Source organism: Anopheles marshallii, chromosome 2 (genome assembly GCF_943734725.1).
Source record: "Anopheles marshallii chromosome 2, idAnoMarsDA_429_01, whole genome shotgun sequence".
In the NCBI taxonomy this organism is placed as follows: domain Eukaryota; kingdom Metazoa; phylum Arthropoda; class Insecta; order Diptera; family Culicidae; genus Anopheles; species Anopheles marshallii.
In genome coordinates, this window is record NC_071326.1 from 10,138,720 (window position 1) to 10,159,301 (window position 20,582).

Here is a 20,582-nt window from a genome sequence, read left to right on the forward strand (position 1 = left end):
AGACCTATGCATTACCTATATTGGAACATTGCTGGCTACAATAATCAAAGGCATGCTTAAGGATGATTCTACGTGTACAGGCCTCTGATTTAGTGATAGTGTCACCAATCTTTACACGACAGAACCTATACAAAATCCCATCCGAAGCGATCCTCAGTGCAAAAAAGAGTGGAAGAAGGATGCAGGAGAGAAAGGAGCTATATAGTGACTGAGCCAGATCTAAAGATATAAAGTAAGAGAGAAAGAGAAGAGTGAGAAAAAGAAAGCGGCAGGAGAGTTGAATAATCACTTTTCCTAAAGCTGATAAAAATTTGCCAATCATCCTTTTTTTAAACTCGTAACAACAGCTTATATGACACTGCCGCTTGGTAATAAATTCGCTTCCGTTTTTAAATTTGATTCTTGCAAATTTAATTTATGTTTTTAAAACATTTAAACAACAACATTTAAAAATGATTTATTCAGCAGCTGTACGTTATGTATTCTACATTTTTTTAAAGGTTTTTAATAAACATAGATTCCAAAACAAAAACTAATTTATTCCCCTTTTTGTCAGGCATTCCCACTGTGATATTCAAATTACGCTTCTCGTACCGATCGCTAGATGTCGCTAGACGTTGAATTTGACGTTTGACTGGTTGGTTGGGAGCCGACAACAAAACAACAACAAGAAGAATCATTGTTGAATTCCGCTAGAAACGTGTGTTTACGATGGTTTTGACGAACCAAGTTACGATAGAATAATAAACTTGTGTAAACTCATGTGAGGTCATTAGATTACCATCTGCGTACACTTTTCCTTTTGCACAATGTCGAGTAAAGCACTGCAAGGAGTCTTCCGGGTGGTCGTGGAGAATGTGCTAAATCGTTGGACGGCATTGCGGCTCGCTGTAGAACATGGCATGGGTGGCCCCCTAGGACTAAATGTAAGTAGCCTTCTGTGAACCGACCACCACTCGCTTATTAATAACAATGTGTCTATCGTTGTCCACAGACTGCAATAGAACTGATCGAATACGTAACATCGTACTGCACTGAAAACAAAAATGTGGACGCGATTGATCTACGCGAGGTGCTGGAAGAAATAATGGATCAAGAATTTGAGACCATTTGTGAAGATGATTCCATTCAAGGTAAGTGAGTTGGTGGATACACGATGAACGTGTGTTGATTTGTTTCTGTTTCGCTTCACAGAGGTCAGCGGTGTTTTGATAAAACATTTGAAAATGTTAAAGGAAGGCAAAGAGGAAGAAGTTAGAGCTGAAATAGCAATGATGGTCCCATGTGAAATGTGGATAATGAGTGGATCGAAAATAAAGTATCATCCAGCGGATAGCAGCGATAGTGAGGAGGACATAAACGATCAAGAGGACATGGAAGTGGAACCGGCATCTGCCGTGGATGTGTCGTCGGAAGTTAGTCCAAGCACGGGTGGCTCCAGCACGAAGTTTATCGAAGAACCCATCGACCCTGGATGGACCCAGGTTCGTGGCCGTCGTCGTCGATAGTGTAGTTGTTTATCGGTATGGAAAATCTCTGTAAATACATATTGAAAAGAAACGACCAAAAATCTATTTCGTTTCCCCGAATTGGATGACATGAATTTTCACAGGTGTCTGGCAGCACTGTCTCCAACCAGTCTGCTGTCAGTGAGTTGTCAGAATCGGTTTTGGATTAAAAATTTTCTAGCAAAACAAATTAGGTGCAATAAGAAAATAAGGCTTTGTGAAACATTTTTTTGTTTCGTTATTTAGGAATAAGCACGTCCTATATAAAGAGCATTTAAAGTACTCGGACCTTCATGAAAGATTTCAAGCTAAAGAGGACTTGTTAACGTTGTGTAAAATTTGTACACATTTGCAGAGTCGTGAGGGAGTATGTAAAACCTGGAACACCGACTGAAAGCGAGCAAACATTATGGCCTGGCAGAATAACTGGCCAGCGATGCAGCAGCAAGCCATGGGCCCAAGATATCCTCCACCAATGGGCAATAGTGCACATTTGAGTGCGCCCAGTGCCCCGATGCCGAACTACGGGGCGGCCAATACCGATCAGTACAATCAATGGCAATGGCAGCAGTATCAACAACAATACGCACAATGGTATGCGATGTATGGTGAAAAATACGCACAGCAAACAGGCAATACGTTGCCACCCGTGGCCTCTCCGATGCCCCAAGCTGTGCCCAATGCCATGGCCAATGCTTATGTCCCACCGGCTCCTCCACCGGTTGCATCATCTTTTGGTTCCATGGTTGCTCCTCCGCCGCCCTCAGAACCTCATCCGGACGAGTTGCATATGAACAGAGGTAAGGAAATGTCTTGTTAAGGGTGATGTCTTTTATATTTCGTTACACGGATTCTTAATATTTTCAGTTGGTGAAAAACCTCCACTTCCGGAAGAGAAAAGTCCCGAGGAGGTCGCCTTCGATGAACAGTTTCGAAAATGGGAACAGGAATTCGAAACGTGGAAGAAAACCAACATCAACCATCCGGACAAGGCGGCATACAGAGAGTACGAGCAGAAGTACGAAGAACAGCGTAAGAAGCTACTTGATCATCGCGAACAATTGCGACGACGGAGACTTGGTCAGAATGCTGGGCCTCAAGGACCTCGGACCACGACTCTAGTTGTGCCACCTCAAAAACCTCCTCCACCTCCGCCACAACCATCACAACCGCCACCACCCCCATTGCCATCCTCGCAACCCTCGCATCCTCCAGCGCCGGAAGAAACCTATAGTTACGGTTCCAACATTGAAACCGGTACAGTGACTGTCGAGAATACTCAGCAAGATAGAAACATGGAGTCGAACAATATGCAAAGTCTGTTTAGTGGTCCTGGTGCTAGCTGCCGTGATGGTGGCATCCCTGGACTGGATTTGATCGACGATGCACCTGCACCGTTGCCCAAGAAAGCAAAATTAGACGACCCTGTGATCGATTTGTCGAATGACGAGGAAGATGTCAAGCGGAATGCACCAAAACCCAACCCGAACAACATGATCAGTTCTTTGTTGAACGATCCCAACGTGAACGCTCTATTGCAGCTGGTCGGTAAAACAATATCAGGAAACAGCGCAGGTACTAGCGGTGCAACAAATCCTCTAGTAGCGGCTTTGGCACAGCTAACAAATAACCCAAATCTGGGAAATTCAACTCCGGAGCAAAACAATGCTGTAGAAAAGCCATCGAATGAAATGGTCGACGGAAAGGTACAACATCACTCAAACGTAGCAACATCGTTTGGTTCCCATACTAATGGACCAAATGATCGTGGGCCTCATCCCTCATCAAGTACTGCTCCACATGGCCGGATGGAAAGGGAAGATTGGGTGTTAGAACACAGTAAGCAACAAGGTTTCGATCCTCGCATACCACCGCCATTACTAGACGTCGATTTTAGTCGACCACCCCCTATGATACGTTCAGCCAATAAGTCGCAGCGCGATAGATTTGGCAGAAATGCGGAGCCACCATCTGAGAATGGGCCTTACAACAACGATGGTTATGCGAGGGACGGTCCGCCACTAGCGAAGATGCCACGATTCGATTTAAGACCACCGTTAGCAGCGGTCAATCACAAAGAGTACGAGGTGGATCCGGAATTGGGTCGTCCGGTGGCCGTGCCTAAACCCGACTGGATGACCGAGGACGAATATCAGGAAATTTACGATCGATACGAACATGTGCAAGTTTTTGAGCATCGGAAAAGTAAGATGCTGTTGGCGATTCAGGTTTTGCGGCAGAAAAAAATACGCACAGGGGTGCTCGTGCTGGATGAACTCCCCATTCGGAACGTGGGAGAATTGCCGAAACCTTTGCCACCGATTAAGGAACCGATCAAAAGTGAACCGGTCGATGATTACTTCAAACCGCAGCAGGTGTTTGATTACTCCAACTGTAGCAATACGGGATCAGTAACTGGTCATCAGCTGCCAGCTGGGCGCGTTATAGACTATGGTCACTGTGGCACTAATCAACAAAGCTCGACTAATAACAGATTTAACAACAACAGGCGAAATGAATTCCGTGATATGGACAGGGCTGGCAATCACAGTCGAGGAGGTATTATATTTGTCCTGATATGAAGTTTGTCTCGATGTACTAACTAATTTGATCAATTTCAGTCAATGAAAACGGGTTCGGTACAACTACGCAGCGTTTTGATTACAACCATTCGCGTGTGGCGAATGCGGCACCGGTAGTTGCCGTACAGCACAGCAATAAATGGCCACCAACGAATCAACCCGCAGCGCATGATCGAACCGTGTCGGGATTGGAACGGTTGGCCCAGATGCACTTGAATCCTAATCCGGATGAAAGTAACCCCAACTATCCCAGCAAGTTCCTGCTGATGAACGATAATCGTCCCAATTGCCTTAGTACGAAGCGTGGTAAGCGACCATCGTCCATACGCAAGCAAAAGCTCAAACAACAGCAGCAGCAACAGCAAGGTGAGCCAGAGCCGGCCAGCCAGAACCAGAGTGAACCAACTGCGAATTCCACAACAGATCAACCGCAGGTGGTCTGTAAGCAGGAACCGGACCTGTTGTTGGAGGACTTGAGCTCGGACGAAGATGTCTTGACAGATGGTGGATTTGCCTATCAGAGCAATGACGAAAGTGCAAAGCCAATCAAGCAGGAACCGCTAGACGAACGGTCCGAATCGACGGTATCTTCGTTGTCTTCGCAGAATCAAACACCATCACGGATGGTTGATATTGACGATCTTTTGCTGCCTCCGGGACGTTTCCACCGTCCGCCTAGAATTTGTCTACTGATCCGTGGTCTGCCGGGCAGTGGAAAATCACACCTGGCGCGCCTGATCAAAAACACCGAGCAACGCTACGATCAATCGCCAAGAGTGTTAAGTATCGACGATTATTTCCTGGTGGAAAGAGAGGAAGAAGAGAAGGATCCAATGACTGGCAAGGTATCAAAGGTGACCAAATCGGAGTACGAGTACGATGCGGAAATGGAAGACATTTATGTGCAGAATCTGATCAAAGCATTCAAACGTACCATATCGGAGCGTTTGTTTAACTTTGTCATTGTCGACTGTTGTAATCACATGTTGGAAACTTATAGTGAATTCCATAACTTCGCCAGGAGCAATGGGTTTAAGGTAAAGGATGATGATGAAGATGACTGTTTGTAGAGAGTGCCAGGATAAACGTTTTTCTTCTCGCTAACAACACTTTCGCAGGTGTACACCTGTACAATGCAAACCGATGTTGAAGATTGTGCCCGGCAAAACGTTCATAATCGCACTGAGCAGGAGATTCAGATATATGCAGATAATTGGGCCATGGCACCAGATGAGCATGTGCAAATCAACTTCAGCTCTCTGCTTAACCCAGAACTGCCGGGAGATACGGATACGACAGTGGCCGATATGGACCTTGCCCCAGTCGACGAGGAACACACGGACGCTGAGGAGAACAGGCCCCAAGAGGAACATGTAGGGAATAGTGACTTTGAGTCATCGTAACGTTGCGAATGATTTTAACTTCCCATTCGTGTGGTTATGTTGTCGATGTTTATGTTTCACACGTTTGTTTTCATATTTTTCAACGTTCTTTCGCAGACCAATCCATCACACGACGACAGTAACGACAGTTCCCCGGATGGTACGGCTGAGGTGAGATATTGAGTATTAAGCAAAACGAATGTCGTTTCAAAACAGATTCGTTGGACATTTTCTTATGTACTGTTTGCTAGCAACATATGGTATATGGCCAAATATGAACAGATGTTTTACCTCAACGCCAAGTTTCTAGTATTTCCAATTCCCCTATTTTATTTATCGTAATGCATCATTGATGCATATGAGACCCTTCGTTGTATGAAACATTCGACGATTGATGCAGCGTATAGCATCGTAATGATACGGTTTTTTCTTAACAATTATTATTGATAAATATAATGCGTGCATATAGTGTGACATATTCGCGAGTAAATGGGACCACGACACCAGCGAGCAGAATTTAGGTTGGTATTACTCGTTTTTTTTTTGTAAACCGTACTTAATAACTCTCTTGATTGTCTTGAAATAAACCGTAAACAATCTTATTTCATCATCGGAATTTTTAGCAACAGTAATCCCATAATTTGTACACCGATGTCTAATATAAGGCTCGTTTGTGTGTCGTTTTTTCGTCATCTTTCTTCACAGCAAGGCTCGATGGTATCAGTAAACCCTTGAAACGGCCCCCCACACTGGAGGACTATTTGCAGCTGGATGATTTCAACAGCGAGGAGCACGAGAGTGGAAACCAGCAGGACGCTCCCAGCAGCACCGGCGGAAAGAAAAAGCGTGTACGCTGGGCTGATGTCGAGGAGCGCAAAGCGCAGGAAAAGATGCGCCAGCTAGGGTTTGTCGTCGGTGTCACGGATTGGAAGCGAATGATGGACCCGTCCGAGGGTAGCAGTGCGCTCACGCAAACGAAATACATTGCCAGAGTGAAGAGACAGCCGTAAAGAAACCGGACACCCGAAGGCATGCAAGTAAAGGATGATATCAGAAGTCATTATTCGTACTAATATCGATCACGCACTGTTGCAGGTAGTTGCAATCGTTTAGGAGCATGTCGGTCACGTGTGAATTGAGTTTTTCTCTCTCTTTTTCTCAGAACGACTAATCTTCACATCTTTACTCCAATATATCCCGATCTTCTCGTTGTAGGTGATTTCGGTGCCAATCAAGAGAGAATTGGCGTATCAAATAACAGCTGCATAAGCTACAGTGTAACGACCTGTCATGGGTCAAATGCCTGCCATGATTGGCTTGCTATTTTTTTTTCTCCACGTAACTTGATAGTTAGTCCTTAGTTACGGGAACACGGTCCGGATAGGATTTGGTAAAGGTCCTGTCATTTGAGAGACCGGAGCCTCCCGTACTGCGTTCAGGGTTAATTAAAAACAATGCCTGAAAGAAATGAGACTCACGCGTGTATCTTTTGCAAAGCTTTTGCAGTACTGTACGTTCCACGGAACGTATCATATAAATACCCCGATCTGAATTCATTCACTACGTATAGCTCAATTGATGTATTTGCGAAATGTCGAATAAACGTAACGGATACGGCATGTTGGCTATACGGATTCCATCTACTGAAATTTGCTGAACAAATCCCGAATGTCCGAAATAGTGACCGAAGGTGACACACAGAGGCAGATTAAATCTCAGCCAATTGGAACTGCACTAACATGATCAGGTAGCTGGTTATGGTGGCGATCATCTGGAAAAGATCCACAGTATTAATAACACATAAGGTCGATTTCTGTGTTTTAAGCACCTACCGAAAACATCAATGTGTAGTCAACATCGTACATGCCACAGTTATTGATTTTGAAGTCTTGGTGCAACAGCTCTATAGTGAACGATTCGATCTAAACGAAAGTCGCAGTAAATCAGCTCACATATGCGAATTGCCTGTGTGCATTTAAAGTACTTACGCATCGTTCTACGCACAGATTAGGAGCTGTTGGCATGAACTCATTAAGTAATATGCCAGTTTTTTCCGCCTGTAAAAAGACAACGACAATCAGTTGCAACCGGTCCTGGTTATAAAACCCTCTTTTTTCTCAAATACTAGACGAACCTGTTCGGTGATTTCGGAACTGGCCGAAATGATGTAGTAAAATTGAATAGCCTCAAAAGCGGCAAACAGAATAGAGCTCATATACGTCCCCAGCGGCACTTCAACATCGTTTTTGATATCCTGCACGATGGATGTATACGCGTAGAATATCTGTCGTGGTGTAGTAAAGGAACCCATTCAGTCTAGTTCTACTTGCACTGTTTGCAGACCGCATCTGATGCATACTTCCGATATGATAATAGTAAAGTGAACAAGCAATAGGCACGACATGGGAAAGCTTAAAACGTGAATGCCAGTTCGCACGGTGCTAGTGACGGATTGATGATGTCGTTTAATAGCGTTTAACGCCTCAAACGTGATTGATTCTGAGTTTTTTTGATCGGAATAATGAGATGAACGAATGTGATGCATTTGGAGGCAGATATTGCGATTCAGCATATCATACAGATGTGTGCCAATGTTTAGCAGAAATATGATCATGTTGCTGAAGATCGCACACTGCCAAAGGGCAAAAATGTTAAACAACCAGAGTATTTCCGATCCTGTATTACCACGAGTAATAAACCGTCCGCAATAGTACGCGAAGAATGTGCATATAATATTGTCCGATAGGATAACTTTGAAGGTGATTTTAAGGATGTTCTTCGTTGTTCTCTTGCCTTTCCACTGCTGTCCATCATTGAGTGAACGGGAGAGATAGGCAAGGTTGTTGAAAATGTCACAAACCACTATTCTGGACGGTAGCAGATGAATGTACATAAGCGTGAGTGCCAAATAGTGCAGGATCATCTGCAACCCAACGAGATAATTGACGAGACTTAGGTCCGGATAAGGAATGTCCAACATCAGGTTGAAGTAGACAAATGGATAGAAGCAAATTAGGAAGACGGCAAGTCCGTGCGACCAAATAGTGAGCCATTTGTTAATGCAAAAATGCTCAAACTGTCCAGTACAGTGAAACGGCAAGAATCCGATGAACCGCGCGCTGTGAAAGTGAACGCGAAGCACAAACAGCATTAATTTATCGTACAGCATGGCGAACTCGTATCACGAAGATATGTTTGACAACTGGATGTACTCGAGGAGCACCGGAAATCATTATGGTTTGTGCAGTTGGTTCCTGTATGATCTATTATTAACCGGCTAGTGCGAGAAATATATACAGCTGCTTACCTCAGAAATAATAATAAAAAATTGATACAACATTGCCAGCGCTAGTGGAACTTCGTAAAACTGAACGATATTTTGTATACAGTTGGTCAGCGCATTATGATGGGCCCGTAGAATACCTAGCTGACGGTAAATATGGTTGAAGACGATTCGTCTTTCGGGATTGGCAGTATCGCGAAGTTGTGCTGGGTCTCCCATTTGCACCAGATTTTCGATAATGATCTGGACGCGTTCGTTGATGAGACGATAGAGAAAAGCGCCCCAAAGCAAGACCGCTAGAAGAATGTTCGTCGCGCTTACAATTTGCATAACGGCCATCGCATTCAACCCGAAGGCTAACATATAGCTCAGACCGAACATTCGCTGCAGCCAGATAAATATACCGTACCACGAGAACGATTGCAAAACATCGATGGCAAGCGCTTTGAACAGCAGCCGGCGTCCAACTGTGAACTCCCCCGAGGTGTACGTATAGCGCAGTACAGCTCGTGCGCATTCGATCAGCTCGTTTAGCACTTGCAGCAGTGTCGAAGGATCGAACAACACCTGCAGGTAGAGTACGACCACGAACACGTAGTTAAGCGAAAATTGCACCACTACGAGGTATTGGCTTATAGCAAGCATGGGAAATGAATGATTCTTCAGTATTATGAGATAGGCACACGGATAGATCACTATCAGCACCAACGCTATCGTTCGGCTGTACCAAAGCCTCGGGCGGGAACGTACGAAGTTGAACGATTCCGATGAGAATGGTAAAATTCCGTACAGCTGGCCAAACCACTTCAAGAGCACGAGAACAGCTTTCGTAATGCGAATATCGTACGACATTGCGTGGAGTACTAATGCTCTCGGTGCTTCGGTGGCCGTCAATAGAAGATCCTTCGTTAATCGTTAATTAATCGGTATGAGTAATCACGTTAATTAAAATATGCCCTTCAACTCTGTGGCAATTAAGGCACTCGACACCAAACGAGCTGTCGTACAATTATTGATCGATTTAGTAGCTGACGATCATTGGTCAATCACAAGACCAAGCATACAGAAAGATTAGTAATGTTGGTTTATGGGGATGTACATAGGATCTAACATTCGAAACCAGTGTGTGTTCTAGTGTGGAATGTGCGAAGACAAGTAATCCGCCCTCAAGTTGTCCTAAAGTTATCTCAATAAGTTATCCTTAAGTAGGGTGAATATGAATATGACTTGAATATGACTGAGGGATGAAGAGCTCCGCAGTCATAGTGAGAAGTGTCCCATCGAAAAAAAGCAGAAGAATAAACAGAAGGAAAACCAAGAGAAGGCATGCCACAAGATGCAACAGATTCAAGAGGTTTGGTAAAGTGCAAACGAGAACTTAAAAACATATTCCACGCTTAAAATTTTAAAGGATGACCTTAACAGATAGATAGAAGATACTGCTTGTTCTATGTGACAGGATGATACATAGTATTTTATTTTACTTTTATACTGCACTGATAGCGTGATAGTAATACTGTTCTCCAATACTTCAACCAGCACAACCTTGACGTATCGTAGCACTTCCACGGCTAGTAGCTGCTCAGTTGAAATTGTATCAACACGATGAGATACATGCAAACCGTTGTGGCGAGCTAAGGCGAGAAAAAGGAACCTCTTTGAAGGAAAGACTTAAAAAACAACCTGCACAGAAGAACCATACTTACCGAGAACAAAAACACTAAACGCAATACGTACAATCCAGCGATTTTGATTCTGAGATCAGTGCCCAACATGACGAGGCTGAACGTCTCGATGCTGCGTTCGGCGCGTATGTCTAGCGGAGCGTCAATGAACAGGTTCAGAATGATGCCTGGCATACGGGCCTAACAGGAGAGAAAAGATTCGTGATCATTCGTGAGAAGCGAATTTCCTCCCAAATCGGGACTTCGAAGCAACCTCTTTGGTGACCACCGATGATCCTACTGCAAGTAGAATGCATTGGATAACCTCAAAGCAGGTGTACAGGATCGAGTTGTACAATCGATGGTAGGAGATGAAGTCACTGTCGCTTTGTGCTTTTGTTATGTAGATAAAGTAGATCTGAAATGTTCGGCAATTGCATTGAGATGGTTCATACATGCACAGTCCGTGTACACTTACTCGAGAAACGATGACGACGAATTGGTTAAGATTTATCAGTGCGATAAGGATTTGAAAAATCGAGATCAACCTGTGTATGATCTCGGTAAACTCTTGATGCAGCGCACAGTGTCGATCGATTGTGTCGCTAGCGTCGCAGCAAATTTGTTGCTGCAGCACCCTTCTTCTGCCCCAGTAGCAGCCCTCTGTCTCGAAGCAAAGCATCCGGCGCACAGTTCGATCCAGCTGATTGTTTATTTGCGCATAAGTGTGGGAACTGAAGAGCAGCATTAGCAGAACAACGTTCGTGATTTGTGCGCCAATCATCACCACATAGATGTTGACCGTGCGATATCCGTTGATGTACGCGTTTGGGTTATTTATGCCGTAGTTTACCGCAAACAGCGTGCACAGCCCGATATCAACGATCAGTATCTTAGCTATCAGGATGTACACCATGCGCGGGATCAGGCCGTAGGATTGACTGCACCGCACACTCTGGACGATCGCGATAAATCGATGGATGTATCGGTGCAGGTTAGCTTCGTTGGTGAGTATCTGATAGAAGCACACGACGACGGAGCAGTATCGGATGAAAAACTCAACCAGCACTAGCGATCGGATGAGTATCAAGTCCACATACGTGCCGGATGAAGCCGAACCCCCCGACAAAATGGACCCGTAGCTGAAGCACACCAAAATGGCTATAGCACAACCGATCGTGAGCGTCCAGCGCCGTTTGAGTTTACTACGCTGTACTGTGTATCGGTCGTTGATCCCAAATGGGTTTAGTCCCATGATCGAATGGAAGTAGTACAGAAAGCGGAAGCAGTACCGCAACATGGTCTAGCTGCAGGATACTACCGTACTACTCGTCTGCCACACCATGCAGTCCCGGCTTTGGCCGAACGAAGCTCGTTGAAAAGTGTTCATAAATTATAACTCATTCCCGTTTGCAAGATGTCTGACAGTGCTCGCATTAGTCAGGAGAAGCTATTAATTAAAGCTATGCGTTGCATTATTAATCTATACTTTCCTCGCTATCTTGCCTTCTTTCGCAAGCAATTGAGTAATGTGTTTCGGGCGAGGGGGCAGGTTTTAGTTATGCGTAGCGTGATCGAGGTTGAACAGTACGCATCGAACAGACACACCTCAAAAGTCTAAATACGCGATGGCACCGAACGGTGTGTTGACGCGTATGGAAAAGTGTTGCATCTGGTTGCTGATGGTTTGCGGACTGTTGCCCTTCCGGTTGAATGGATCGACAAACCGATTTGCGGAAAGTTCCGCACACTACTGGGGCAACGTGGTGGGCACCGCACTGTATGCCGTCGCAGGACCCTGGATTTATTGGATATCCATTACCGGGTTGCTTCACCCAGGCGGCCAAGTGAACTCCTACATGATGGTGGTGCAGTTTCTGTTCATGTACATCGTTGTGCTAACATCGCGCATGAAAGCTATCGCCAATCGGGGAAAGCTTTGCAAGCTGCTCAATGCCCTGCTAGCACTGCGCGAGCAGACACTGCAGGGTTCGTCGGGTGTTGCATTGGCGCCGACGTTGTCGCGAAAGCTGTTCGTAAAGCTGATGGTGTTTGATCTCGGGATGATGATTCTGAGCGCATCCTTTTTTCGCACGTTTGTTGATTTGAACCATTCCCTGATTTATTCGTTCATCGGTTTCTGCAATCTGCTGCAAGTGAGCAGCATGAACGCTACGATAAATTTTTTCCTGTTCGTGCTGTATAACGCTGTGAATATCTACAAGATTATCAATGCACGCTGTAACGATCTGGTGTACGGGTCGAAAGCTCCCAAAGAAACCGTACGCCTGTACCTGTTGCACACGGAAACATCGCTCATCGTGCAAAACATTATCGAGATCGTGACCATACCAATCCTGCTGTTGAGCATCTGGTACTTCTTTATCATCGTATTTTCGGTAGGTGCTGGTTCGCCGTGTTTTGGAAGTTTGCAGTGATTAATGTGCCAACAAAAAAAAACTGTCTCCCATTCGCAGGTTTTCTACACGTACACAAGCATTGTGCAAGATCTTCAACTGGGCTCGGTGGACGCTGTACGGAACATCATCAATCCGATCGCATTCTTCATCAGTGAGATTGCTCAAGTGTATTTCCTCGCCTCATCGTCGGCAATGTTCACCAGCAGTGCGCGACAAATCATCTCATACCTGAGCATGTACACGGGACGAATTTCGGACGGTCCAGAGGACCAAGCGGTAGCGACTAGTGGCAAACGAAGCAATGGAGAATGAATTGATAATGAACATTGTTCGCTCTATTTACTCTACAGATAGAACTCGTCACTATCGAGCATTTGAACCGGGACTACACTATACAAGTTAAAGGACTCTTTACAATAGACAATACGATGCTGTTCTCCGTAAGTATCGTTAAGCAATCCAGCAGCACACTGGGTAAAACAATAATGATGCGCATTCACCTTTGCAGATCGTTGCCAGCACTACAAGCTACATGATTATTTTAGTGCAATACTACCTACAGGAATGAGAGCAGATGGCTCGATGGACTGAGTTGGAACGCATAAATAAAAATGTGCAGCATAAAATATGTATGCCCATTCACTAATAGCAACGATGGCCATATCGTCCCATCCGATTTGCACGTCACACAATACTCAACAATGCAGCCCCGACGTTGGCTGATCGTTGTGGAAAGCATTGCGCTAAAGCTTGTGTTCGGAATTTTGCCGTTAAATTTCGATTGTCGAAGCAAACGGTTTAGGAAGCGGTTAGCAAATGTAATGTTCTGCGTCGTGTTCTTGGTGCTGTTTGCCGTTCTGGGACCGTTCGTTTGTGTTGCGCTGTACACAAACAACTTGAGCGCGGAAAATTCAATCACCAAGCTGCTTGGCGCTGTTCAGTTTACGTTCATTTACCTCGTTATATTGGTAGTGCAGGTTATGTTTATTGTGAAGAAGGAAACCCTGTACGGGCTGTTGAATGAAATGTTTGAACTCAAGCACGATTTGGAAACGGCGCAGAGTCGCACGCTGTCGGGGTTCAGTATGTACTCGCTGATGTTCTTGAAAATCCTACTACTGGATTTCACTGTCTCACTGTCATCGCTCGTTTCGTTTGAGGAAGATATCCCCAAACTTGCCCTGAGTTCGGTGCTGTTTTACGCCATGATGCACTTCGTGTCGATAATCGAAAATTTAATCCTACTCGGGCTGGCGATCTGTGGCACGATGCAAGTGATGATAAATACAATTGTGAAGCAGTTGGCCCGTCGCCCGATATGGTCGAAGCAGGCGTCGGCACCGAGTTTGGTGCAAATGTACATGGCACATTGTAGAAACGAGGAAATAGTGAAGAAATTCATGGACACCCTGAACTTCCCAACGCTGATGCTAACCGGGTGGTACTTTTTCATGATCATTTTCGCGGTAACGTTCGTACAAACCCTTTGACCGTTAACGATTTCGCATTTGTGTAATTCGAGCTTTCCCGCAACACTTTGCACAGGTCTACTACATGTACGTGTATGCGTTTGAAGCATCCGAACGGGGCATGAAATGGGATGAGGTTAAAGCATGTATGGTTCCCTTCATATACTTGCTGTATCAGTGCGTACAGCTGTATCTGCTCATGTTGGTGCCCTCGGTGTACACCGATCGGGCTAAAAAGATGATGCGACTACTAAATCTGGTCTGCGCCAACCAGCCTCACCACCACGCTCGTCAGGATCGTTTGGTAAGGAGTGCATTGCAACGGCTTGGGCTTGGGCTTGGGCTTGGACTTGGATATAAGCATTCCTTCCGTCGTTCCAGATCGAGCTGCTCATGGTGGACTGTTTGCAGCGTAATTATTCCATCAGCAACTACGGCATGTACGCCATCAATCGGGCCCTCTTGTTTGGGGTAGGAAATTGGCTCATGAATCTCTAAATGTCTCATGGCTCTAATGTATCGTTATCATTACAGATGATAGCAACGATAACCAGTTATCTGATCATACTCATACAGTTCCATATTCAGGAATATAAATAACGCAGCAAGCCAAGCAATTGTAATTAAATGTCTATGCAAGTCTGTCGCAGATGCGTTGTAAATTAATTAATGATAGAAATGGATAGCTGAATAAATAAACAACAGATGGGTATTAAGGAACCGCCAGTTACATACCGCATCGACTATGGGTTATGTGTGGCCGGCATATTCGACACGCAGGAGGATCCTCACTTGGATGTTTACAATGCACGCTAGCAAGTGGTCCGAACTGTTGGAACGGTTTCTGTGGAGCTTTCTACTGGCATGCGGCACACTAGCGTTACAGTACGATCCCGGATCTCCCGGACAGTTTTCAAAAAGTCGTAAACATGTGTTATACTGTGTTGCGATGACATTTGCCATCGCTGTTGCCACTCCTGGCGTGATGGTGTTGATATATCTCCACGGCTACAGTGGATTTTTTCCCATGGAATCTGTGTTAGTTGCAGTGCAACTGTGCCTCCTCTATCTGTTCATGATCGTCGTGAATGTGAAGATGCTGCTCAATGTGGACATTTTGCGCCGCACGTTCAATGAATTGTTCGCGTTGCGAAGCTCCATCCTGCGGAAGTGGAACTGCGCTGGCCCGAACAGGGAGTACACTCAGCGGCTTATCTTCAAAATAGTGTTTGTAGACGTCTTTCTGTTGGCGTTTTCGTTGGTGATGTTTTACGTCGCCCTGGACGAAGGTCCCAGTAACGGGCAGATAGCGATGGGTGTATGCTTTTCTGTGTTTCGATACATTATCACTGCGTTCGCGAACTTGTATCTGGTAGGATTAATGATCGCTATTCATATTCAAGGAGCGATCAATGCTAAACTGACCAGTTTTGCCGAGAACTCAGACGAGCAGCTTGAATCAACACTGCACCACGCGTACATGCTTCATTGCAAAAATGTCGACCTGGAAAAGCAGTTTATGATCATCATGAATCTTCCGGTGCTGCTGCTAAATTGTTGGTACTTTTTCATGATTGTGTTGTCGGTTTGTATCAGGGGAGTTTCATACATTGTGGTGTATGCTCTTCAATAACTGTGTGATGTTTTACCGCCCCCAGGTATACTACATGTACACCTCAACGATGTTAGAATTGAAGCAGCAAAACCTGGGCATGGAGGACATCGTGCAATATTTAAACTCTGCGTCGTTTTTCCTGTATCTGTGTCTCCAGCTGTACTGCATAGTTGCAGTACCTGCCCAGTTCACCGAACGATCGAAGAAAATGTGCTTAACCCTAAACACCGTCGACCACCAATGCCAGAGCCAAGGCATGGAAAGATTGGTAGGATCAAAGCTGGCTATTTTTCGGCGCTAGTAAATTAACAACTTCGTTCGTTCACATCATTACAGCTGGAGCTAATTATGCTGGACTGTATGCAGCGAAACTACAGCGTTACAAACTTTGGTCTGTACGAGATGAATCGCGCACTGTTGTTTGGGGTAAGTTTTCATCCCAACGAAACGATCGTTGACCATCGTTACACGCCGACTAACAATCGTAATTTATTTGCTAGATAATGGCCACTGTGACGAGTTACGTGATCATACTGGTACAATTCCACATGCAAGAATATGGATAGAAAATTTGCAAAGTGCCCAACGCTCAACGCCATGTGTGTGTGTGACAAACGGCTTCACCGCAAGCGCATGAACAGAATAATAAAGAAAGAAAAATGTCGTCGCTAAATCAACGCCGTGCCCTGCCTTGCCGCGTACACTGTTGGTGGGGGAACGATTACCCCAGCACCCCATCGGACGCGAATGAAGTCATGCGCGGTTTTGTTTGTTTCGGATGATGTCATGGTTTTGCCGGCGAAAAATGGCACTGACAATGCCGGCACCTTCACGGCAACAACACACGAGCGGGGCATGCTAATGATAAGCAAATTTTATTGTTTCTTTAATCACTCTCTAAGATGCTTCACAATGCATCGGGCAAACACAATGATGTATGCGTGGTTAACGCACCACAAAAGCATGAAAAAGATGCATCTACTTCTACGGAGATTTTTGGAACCGGCACCGGAAGGTGATGAACGGGCGTCGCACACACAGCGTTGGTACAATAATGTTTTGATTCGCTTTGCAAAACGTACTACAAGCGTATGTTGCCACTAGAAAATTAGCTGGAAGCGCAAAAGAGCGTCCTTTCATTACGAGTCACCCGAAGGCGGCTAACTCGCGATGGAAGGTCTACGGCCATTCTAAAAAGCGTTTGAGATTACGATCCTATATCGTTGGTAGTCATCGTGGTTAAGGCATTTATCCCGGGCTACGGATGCGTCTTCAGCATCACACTCTAGTCGCAGAATAGAGATGGCAGTTTTCGGTAGTTCGTTTCCACTTTTGCTGCCCCGAACGGACACGCTCTCGACGTCGCACGCAAACACTGACGCTCGCGGAAGGCATGCGTATTATCCTGAGAGATTTGAGACTGGGCCCTATCGTAATTGTACGTTGTGGTTGTAAAGCTTACACACTAAAAAAAAAAAACGAAGTGATGATTCATTTTGGCATAAACGCAATGGAGTAAGTGGGATGGACCGCGGGAAGCGATTACTTCATGAAGAAGCACACGATGGTGAACAGGGTGAGGCTGAGAATCTTCCAGTTGGACGCGAAACGAAGGGCCGAATTGCACTCGTCCTGATCGCACTGGCTGCAGAATACTTCGCGCGCGGTGTCCACCTTGAACTTGCCGTCGCACACGTTCTGGGCCTTGTAGATGCAGCCCTTCACGATGGTTCCCTTCTTGGTGTCGCTGTCCTCAATCCGCAGATGGTAGCACTTGTAGTCGCCCGAGGGCAGCACGGCCGTGCTCGGTTTCAGCCCAAGCAGGGTGGCAGCCGACACACCCGTGGTCACCAGCCCGCACTCGGTGTATTCCGGCACTTTTTCGCTGTCCTTCTCCGGGGTACCGTTCGAGGGCAGAATCAGCTCGACCCCTTGCATACAACGCAACGCTTGAGCGGCTGCAAAACAGCGATCAAGGGGAGGAAACGAAACCGTAAAAATGAAGCCGTACCTTCGTACGATTCGACCGGATGCTTACCGTGGCAGGTGGCCAGGAAGAAAAACACACTCAGCAGGAAGAGTTTCATTGTGAGGATATTGCTTTCACTTTCAAATAACAGCACCAAAAACTGTACCCACTGCACCCGACCGCAGTCAATTCAGTAATAAGGCGAGATGCGAAGCAACAGCGAACGGCGGTTGGAAGGAAATATTTTATTTAATGACCGCGCGTCGTTTTGTGACAAAGCGAAACACAACGCAATGATGTCATGAAGCAGGCATGTCCAACATGCGGATGGCGATGCGTTCCTTGTGAATTCTGCAATAAGCGCAAATCTTCGGAAATTTACCACAACAGCAAAATCTTAAAGATCTTTGTTTAATAGTTTGTTGGCTTAATTCAAACAAAAGCATTGCGAGAAATTTTCTATACAACCAACCGGATTCATAACAGAGTTTCGGTAATGTTTTGGGCGTGTTCCGATGTTGGCTGCGGATGTTGGACAGCGCTGATGATCATGCGCAGCGGAGAAAAACTTGCGTTGCCTCTCGGGGCGACAAAGCCTCTCTCGAATCTCTCGAACTCGGTGTCAGGTGTTTTCAAGCGCGTTTTGTCAAACGAACATAGGGGACTCTTTATTTATTTGATAATTTGTGTGTGTATTAATTAGTTAATTAATTAATTAATTTATTTTCTGATCATTGAATTTTTTTACATGACCCTTTTTAGAATTAGGCTTTTTTTCATCTTTAAAATACATTTTTAACATCGGCGATCTTCGAGGTGAGGATTGAACGATTGGATTATGATTGTCTATAAGATGCTATATTGAATACCGAATTGACGTAGAAGTGTTAGGGGTTGTCTATGGTTAGGTATTAGAGGAGTTCCATGGTTAGTTCTATTTTGTTCCGAGCAGTAGACGAAATCATCAGACAATTGTTGAAGCATACGGACAAGTCTTTGTAGGAAGATTGGGCAGTAGATACACTTAGTCAATAGTTCAATCAGAAGCTAATGCTGGTGGCCAGCCACAAACATTTGATGTGCCTACGATTATGATTTGATGTACGATGTCTACCGCAGAGTTCCAGTGCAGAAGCCCAACTTCATAAGGTGCACGTTGACTGTCAGATGGCCTGGTAAGCAAGCGTTTACTTCTAGCTAGGCAGAGATAGGCTAGAGTCTGCGCTGGATAAATTGTAGTCGACTGGTTAGACTTTGCTATGGATCCTGTGGAAGCATATTCAAATCCAGAGCGGATGACAACTAAAGACACGTACTTTTAGGAGATTGGATTTTTGAAGTTCTTGTACATGAGGATAACGGATAAAAATAACAGAATTAAAAAAATGAACTTATAGAAAAGCTTTAAAAGAATTCGTTTCATATGTGATAGAAATATGTAAAAACACACACAAATCAAATACCCTTTTACTTTCATTTTTGTCACTTTTGATTTTATTTCGTACAACGTATCAAACAAAATACTATGTCACTTGCAACATCAAGTTGTGTTGTAACAACATTGCAGTTCATTATCACCTGTTAATTCCACATTTCACGTGTGTTTGTTAAATCCCCTGTACGCACTTATGGGCAAATACTGCTTGTTTTAAAACATTTTGTGAAAAACTCCCACCAGAAGTAGAACCGCCATTAGGAGCACGTTTACCTGGAAGATGCCCGCCGAGTTGCATCCATCGCTATCGTTGCACCATCGGCATCCCGTCTGCACACCAACGCGCACTTCACCCGGACACACATCGACGGAATCGTACGCACAGCCCCGTGTCCGCTGTACCACGGAATTGTCCTCGACCAACAGCTCGAAGCAGCGAAAAGTTGAGCTCTGGATTATCTGCATGGTCGGCTTGAACGCTGCCACCCTTATCATGCCGAGCGATGCAGCACTGGCATCACATTCGATCAGGTTGTCCTCACACACACTGTCACCGTCCGAATGGTCGCACGAAAAACAGGAAATGGAAAATGCTGCCAACAACAACAACAAAAAAGTGCCTTGTTAGCAAAGTCCGAGAACGTTTCACTTCCCATTAAGTTCTAATAGCTACCATGTTGCACGAAACAGCACACTAAAATAGCCACAAGAAGATGCTTCCAATGATTCATGGTCAGTACGACGGGAACGCCAGTTGAATAATGTGATGGTGATGCAATGGCAATGAGCTACGGTCGAAAACTGCTGGTATCAGTCAGCTAACCAACCTAGCGCTGGTGTGTTTGTACTGTATTTTATCAACGCTCTTATCAACATTCTTCTGCACATGAACAATTAGATAACTTCAATATGTGTTGATAAAGATTAATCAGATTGGTGTTGGTGTTGGTGTTATCAGACGCTACATAAAACTCATCGTCAATAATATCTTTTCACCATTGCGGAACGCATTCGTATGCTTGTAGTTATCATTCTTTCATACTTCAGATTGGTCTTCGATTAATATTAATCCAGCAAGAGCAAGTTGTTATAAAAAGGTATTACATTTCAGCCAAAACAACCATTTTGATGTACAGAAGTATGAAACGGAACGTAGATTAAGACATGTTTAACAAGTTAAAAGCTGAGATTGGAGACTGATTAGCACAAATTAATAACCAACATAAATCATGCAACAAACGACACGCGGACCACG

General features: G+C 44.9%; 8 protein-coding genes and 1 pseudogene across 8 annotated transcripts; 5 read left to right on the forward strand and 4 right to left on the reverse strand.

Annotated features, from left to right (window-relative positions):
• Positions 1–809: 809 nt before the first annotated feature.
• Positions 810–1,508, forward strand: LOC128708647 (uncharacterized). Its single transcript, XM_053803626.1, has 3 exons — positions 810–926; positions 995–1,133; positions 1,195–1,508. Exons 1-3 carry the CDS (start codon positions 810–812, stop codon positions 1,506–1,508), a joined length of 570 nt encoding a protein of 189 aa, XP_053659601.1.
• Positions 1,509–1,917: 409 nt separating this feature from the next.
• Positions 1,918–6,482, forward strand: LOC128707433 (uncharacterized). The gene is given in 7 exon segments (XM_053802386.1): positions 1,918–2,308; positions 2,376–4,091; positions 4,130–5,127; positions 5,209–5,463; positions 5,590–5,643; positions 5,942–5,993; positions 6,178–6,482. Coding segments are annotated over 7 exon segments (3,771 nt in total).
• A 698-nt stretch (positions 6,483–7,180) lies between these two features.
• On the reverse strand, positions 7,181–8,044 carry LOC128710046 (putative gustatory receptor 28b). The gene is made up of 5 exons (XM_053805086.1): positions 7,832–8,044; positions 7,607–7,756; positions 7,461–7,529; positions 7,305–7,394; positions 7,181–7,243 (listed from the first exon to the last, which is right to left on the reverse strand). Exons 1-5 carry the CDS (start codon positions 8,042–8,044, stop codon positions 7,181–7,183), a joined length of 585 nt encoding a protein of 194 aa, XP_053661061.1.
• A 499-nt stretch (positions 8,045–8,543) lies between these two features.
• Positions 8,544–11,719, reverse strand: LOC128710048 (uncharacterized). The gene is made up of 6 exons (XM_053805088.1): positions 10,898–11,719; positions 10,694–10,837; positions 10,475–10,620; positions 10,240–10,409; positions 8,780–9,372; positions 8,544–8,591 (listed from the first exon to the last, which is right to left on the reverse strand). The coding sequence occupies exons 1-6, from the start codon at positions 11,717–11,719 to the stop codon at positions 8,544–8,546; spliced, it is 1,923 nt and encodes a 640-aa protein (XP_053661063.1).
• Positions 11,720–12,047: 328 nt separating this feature from the next.
• Positions 12,048–13,293, forward strand: LOC128710054 (uncharacterized; annotated as a pseudogene).
• A 247-nt stretch (positions 13,294–13,540) lies between these two features.
• LOC128710059 (uncharacterized) lies at positions 13,541–14,908 on the forward strand. Its single transcript, XM_053805098.1, has 4 exons — positions 13,541–14,305; positions 14,385–14,612; positions 14,690–14,779; positions 14,843–14,908. Exons 1-4 carry the CDS (start codon positions 13,541–13,543, stop codon positions 14,906–14,908), a joined length of 1,149 nt encoding a protein of 382 aa, XP_053661073.1.
• Positions 14,909–15,113: 205 nt separating this feature from the next.
• On the forward strand, positions 15,114–16,489 carry LOC128709344 (uncharacterized). The gene is made up of 4 exons (XM_053804341.1): positions 15,114–15,893; positions 15,967–16,191; positions 16,260–16,349; positions 16,424–16,489. Exons 1-4 carry the CDS (start codon positions 15,114–15,116, stop codon positions 16,487–16,489), a joined length of 1,161 nt encoding a protein of 386 aa, XP_053660316.1.
• Positions 16,490–17,465: 976 nt separating this feature from the next.
• On the reverse strand, positions 17,466–18,027 carry LOC128708826 (uncharacterized). The gene is made up of 2 exons (XM_053803807.1): positions 17,962–18,027; positions 17,466–17,881 (listed from the first exon to the last, which is right to left on the reverse strand). Exons 1-2 carry the CDS (start codon positions 18,008–18,010, stop codon positions 17,466–17,468), a joined length of 465 nt encoding a protein of 154 aa, XP_053659782.1. The 5' UTR covers positions 18,011–18,027.
• Positions 18,028–19,540: 1,513 nt separating this feature from the next.
• LOC128709124 (uncharacterized) lies at positions 19,541–20,058 on the reverse strand. Its single transcript, XM_053804109.1, has 2 exons — positions 20,001–20,058; positions 19,541–19,920 (listed from the first exon to the last, which is right to left on the reverse strand). Exons 1-2 carry the CDS (start codon positions 20,056–20,058, stop codon positions 19,541–19,543), a joined length of 438 nt encoding a protein of 145 aa, XP_053660084.1.
• Positions 20,059–20,582: the final 524 nt, after the last annotated feature.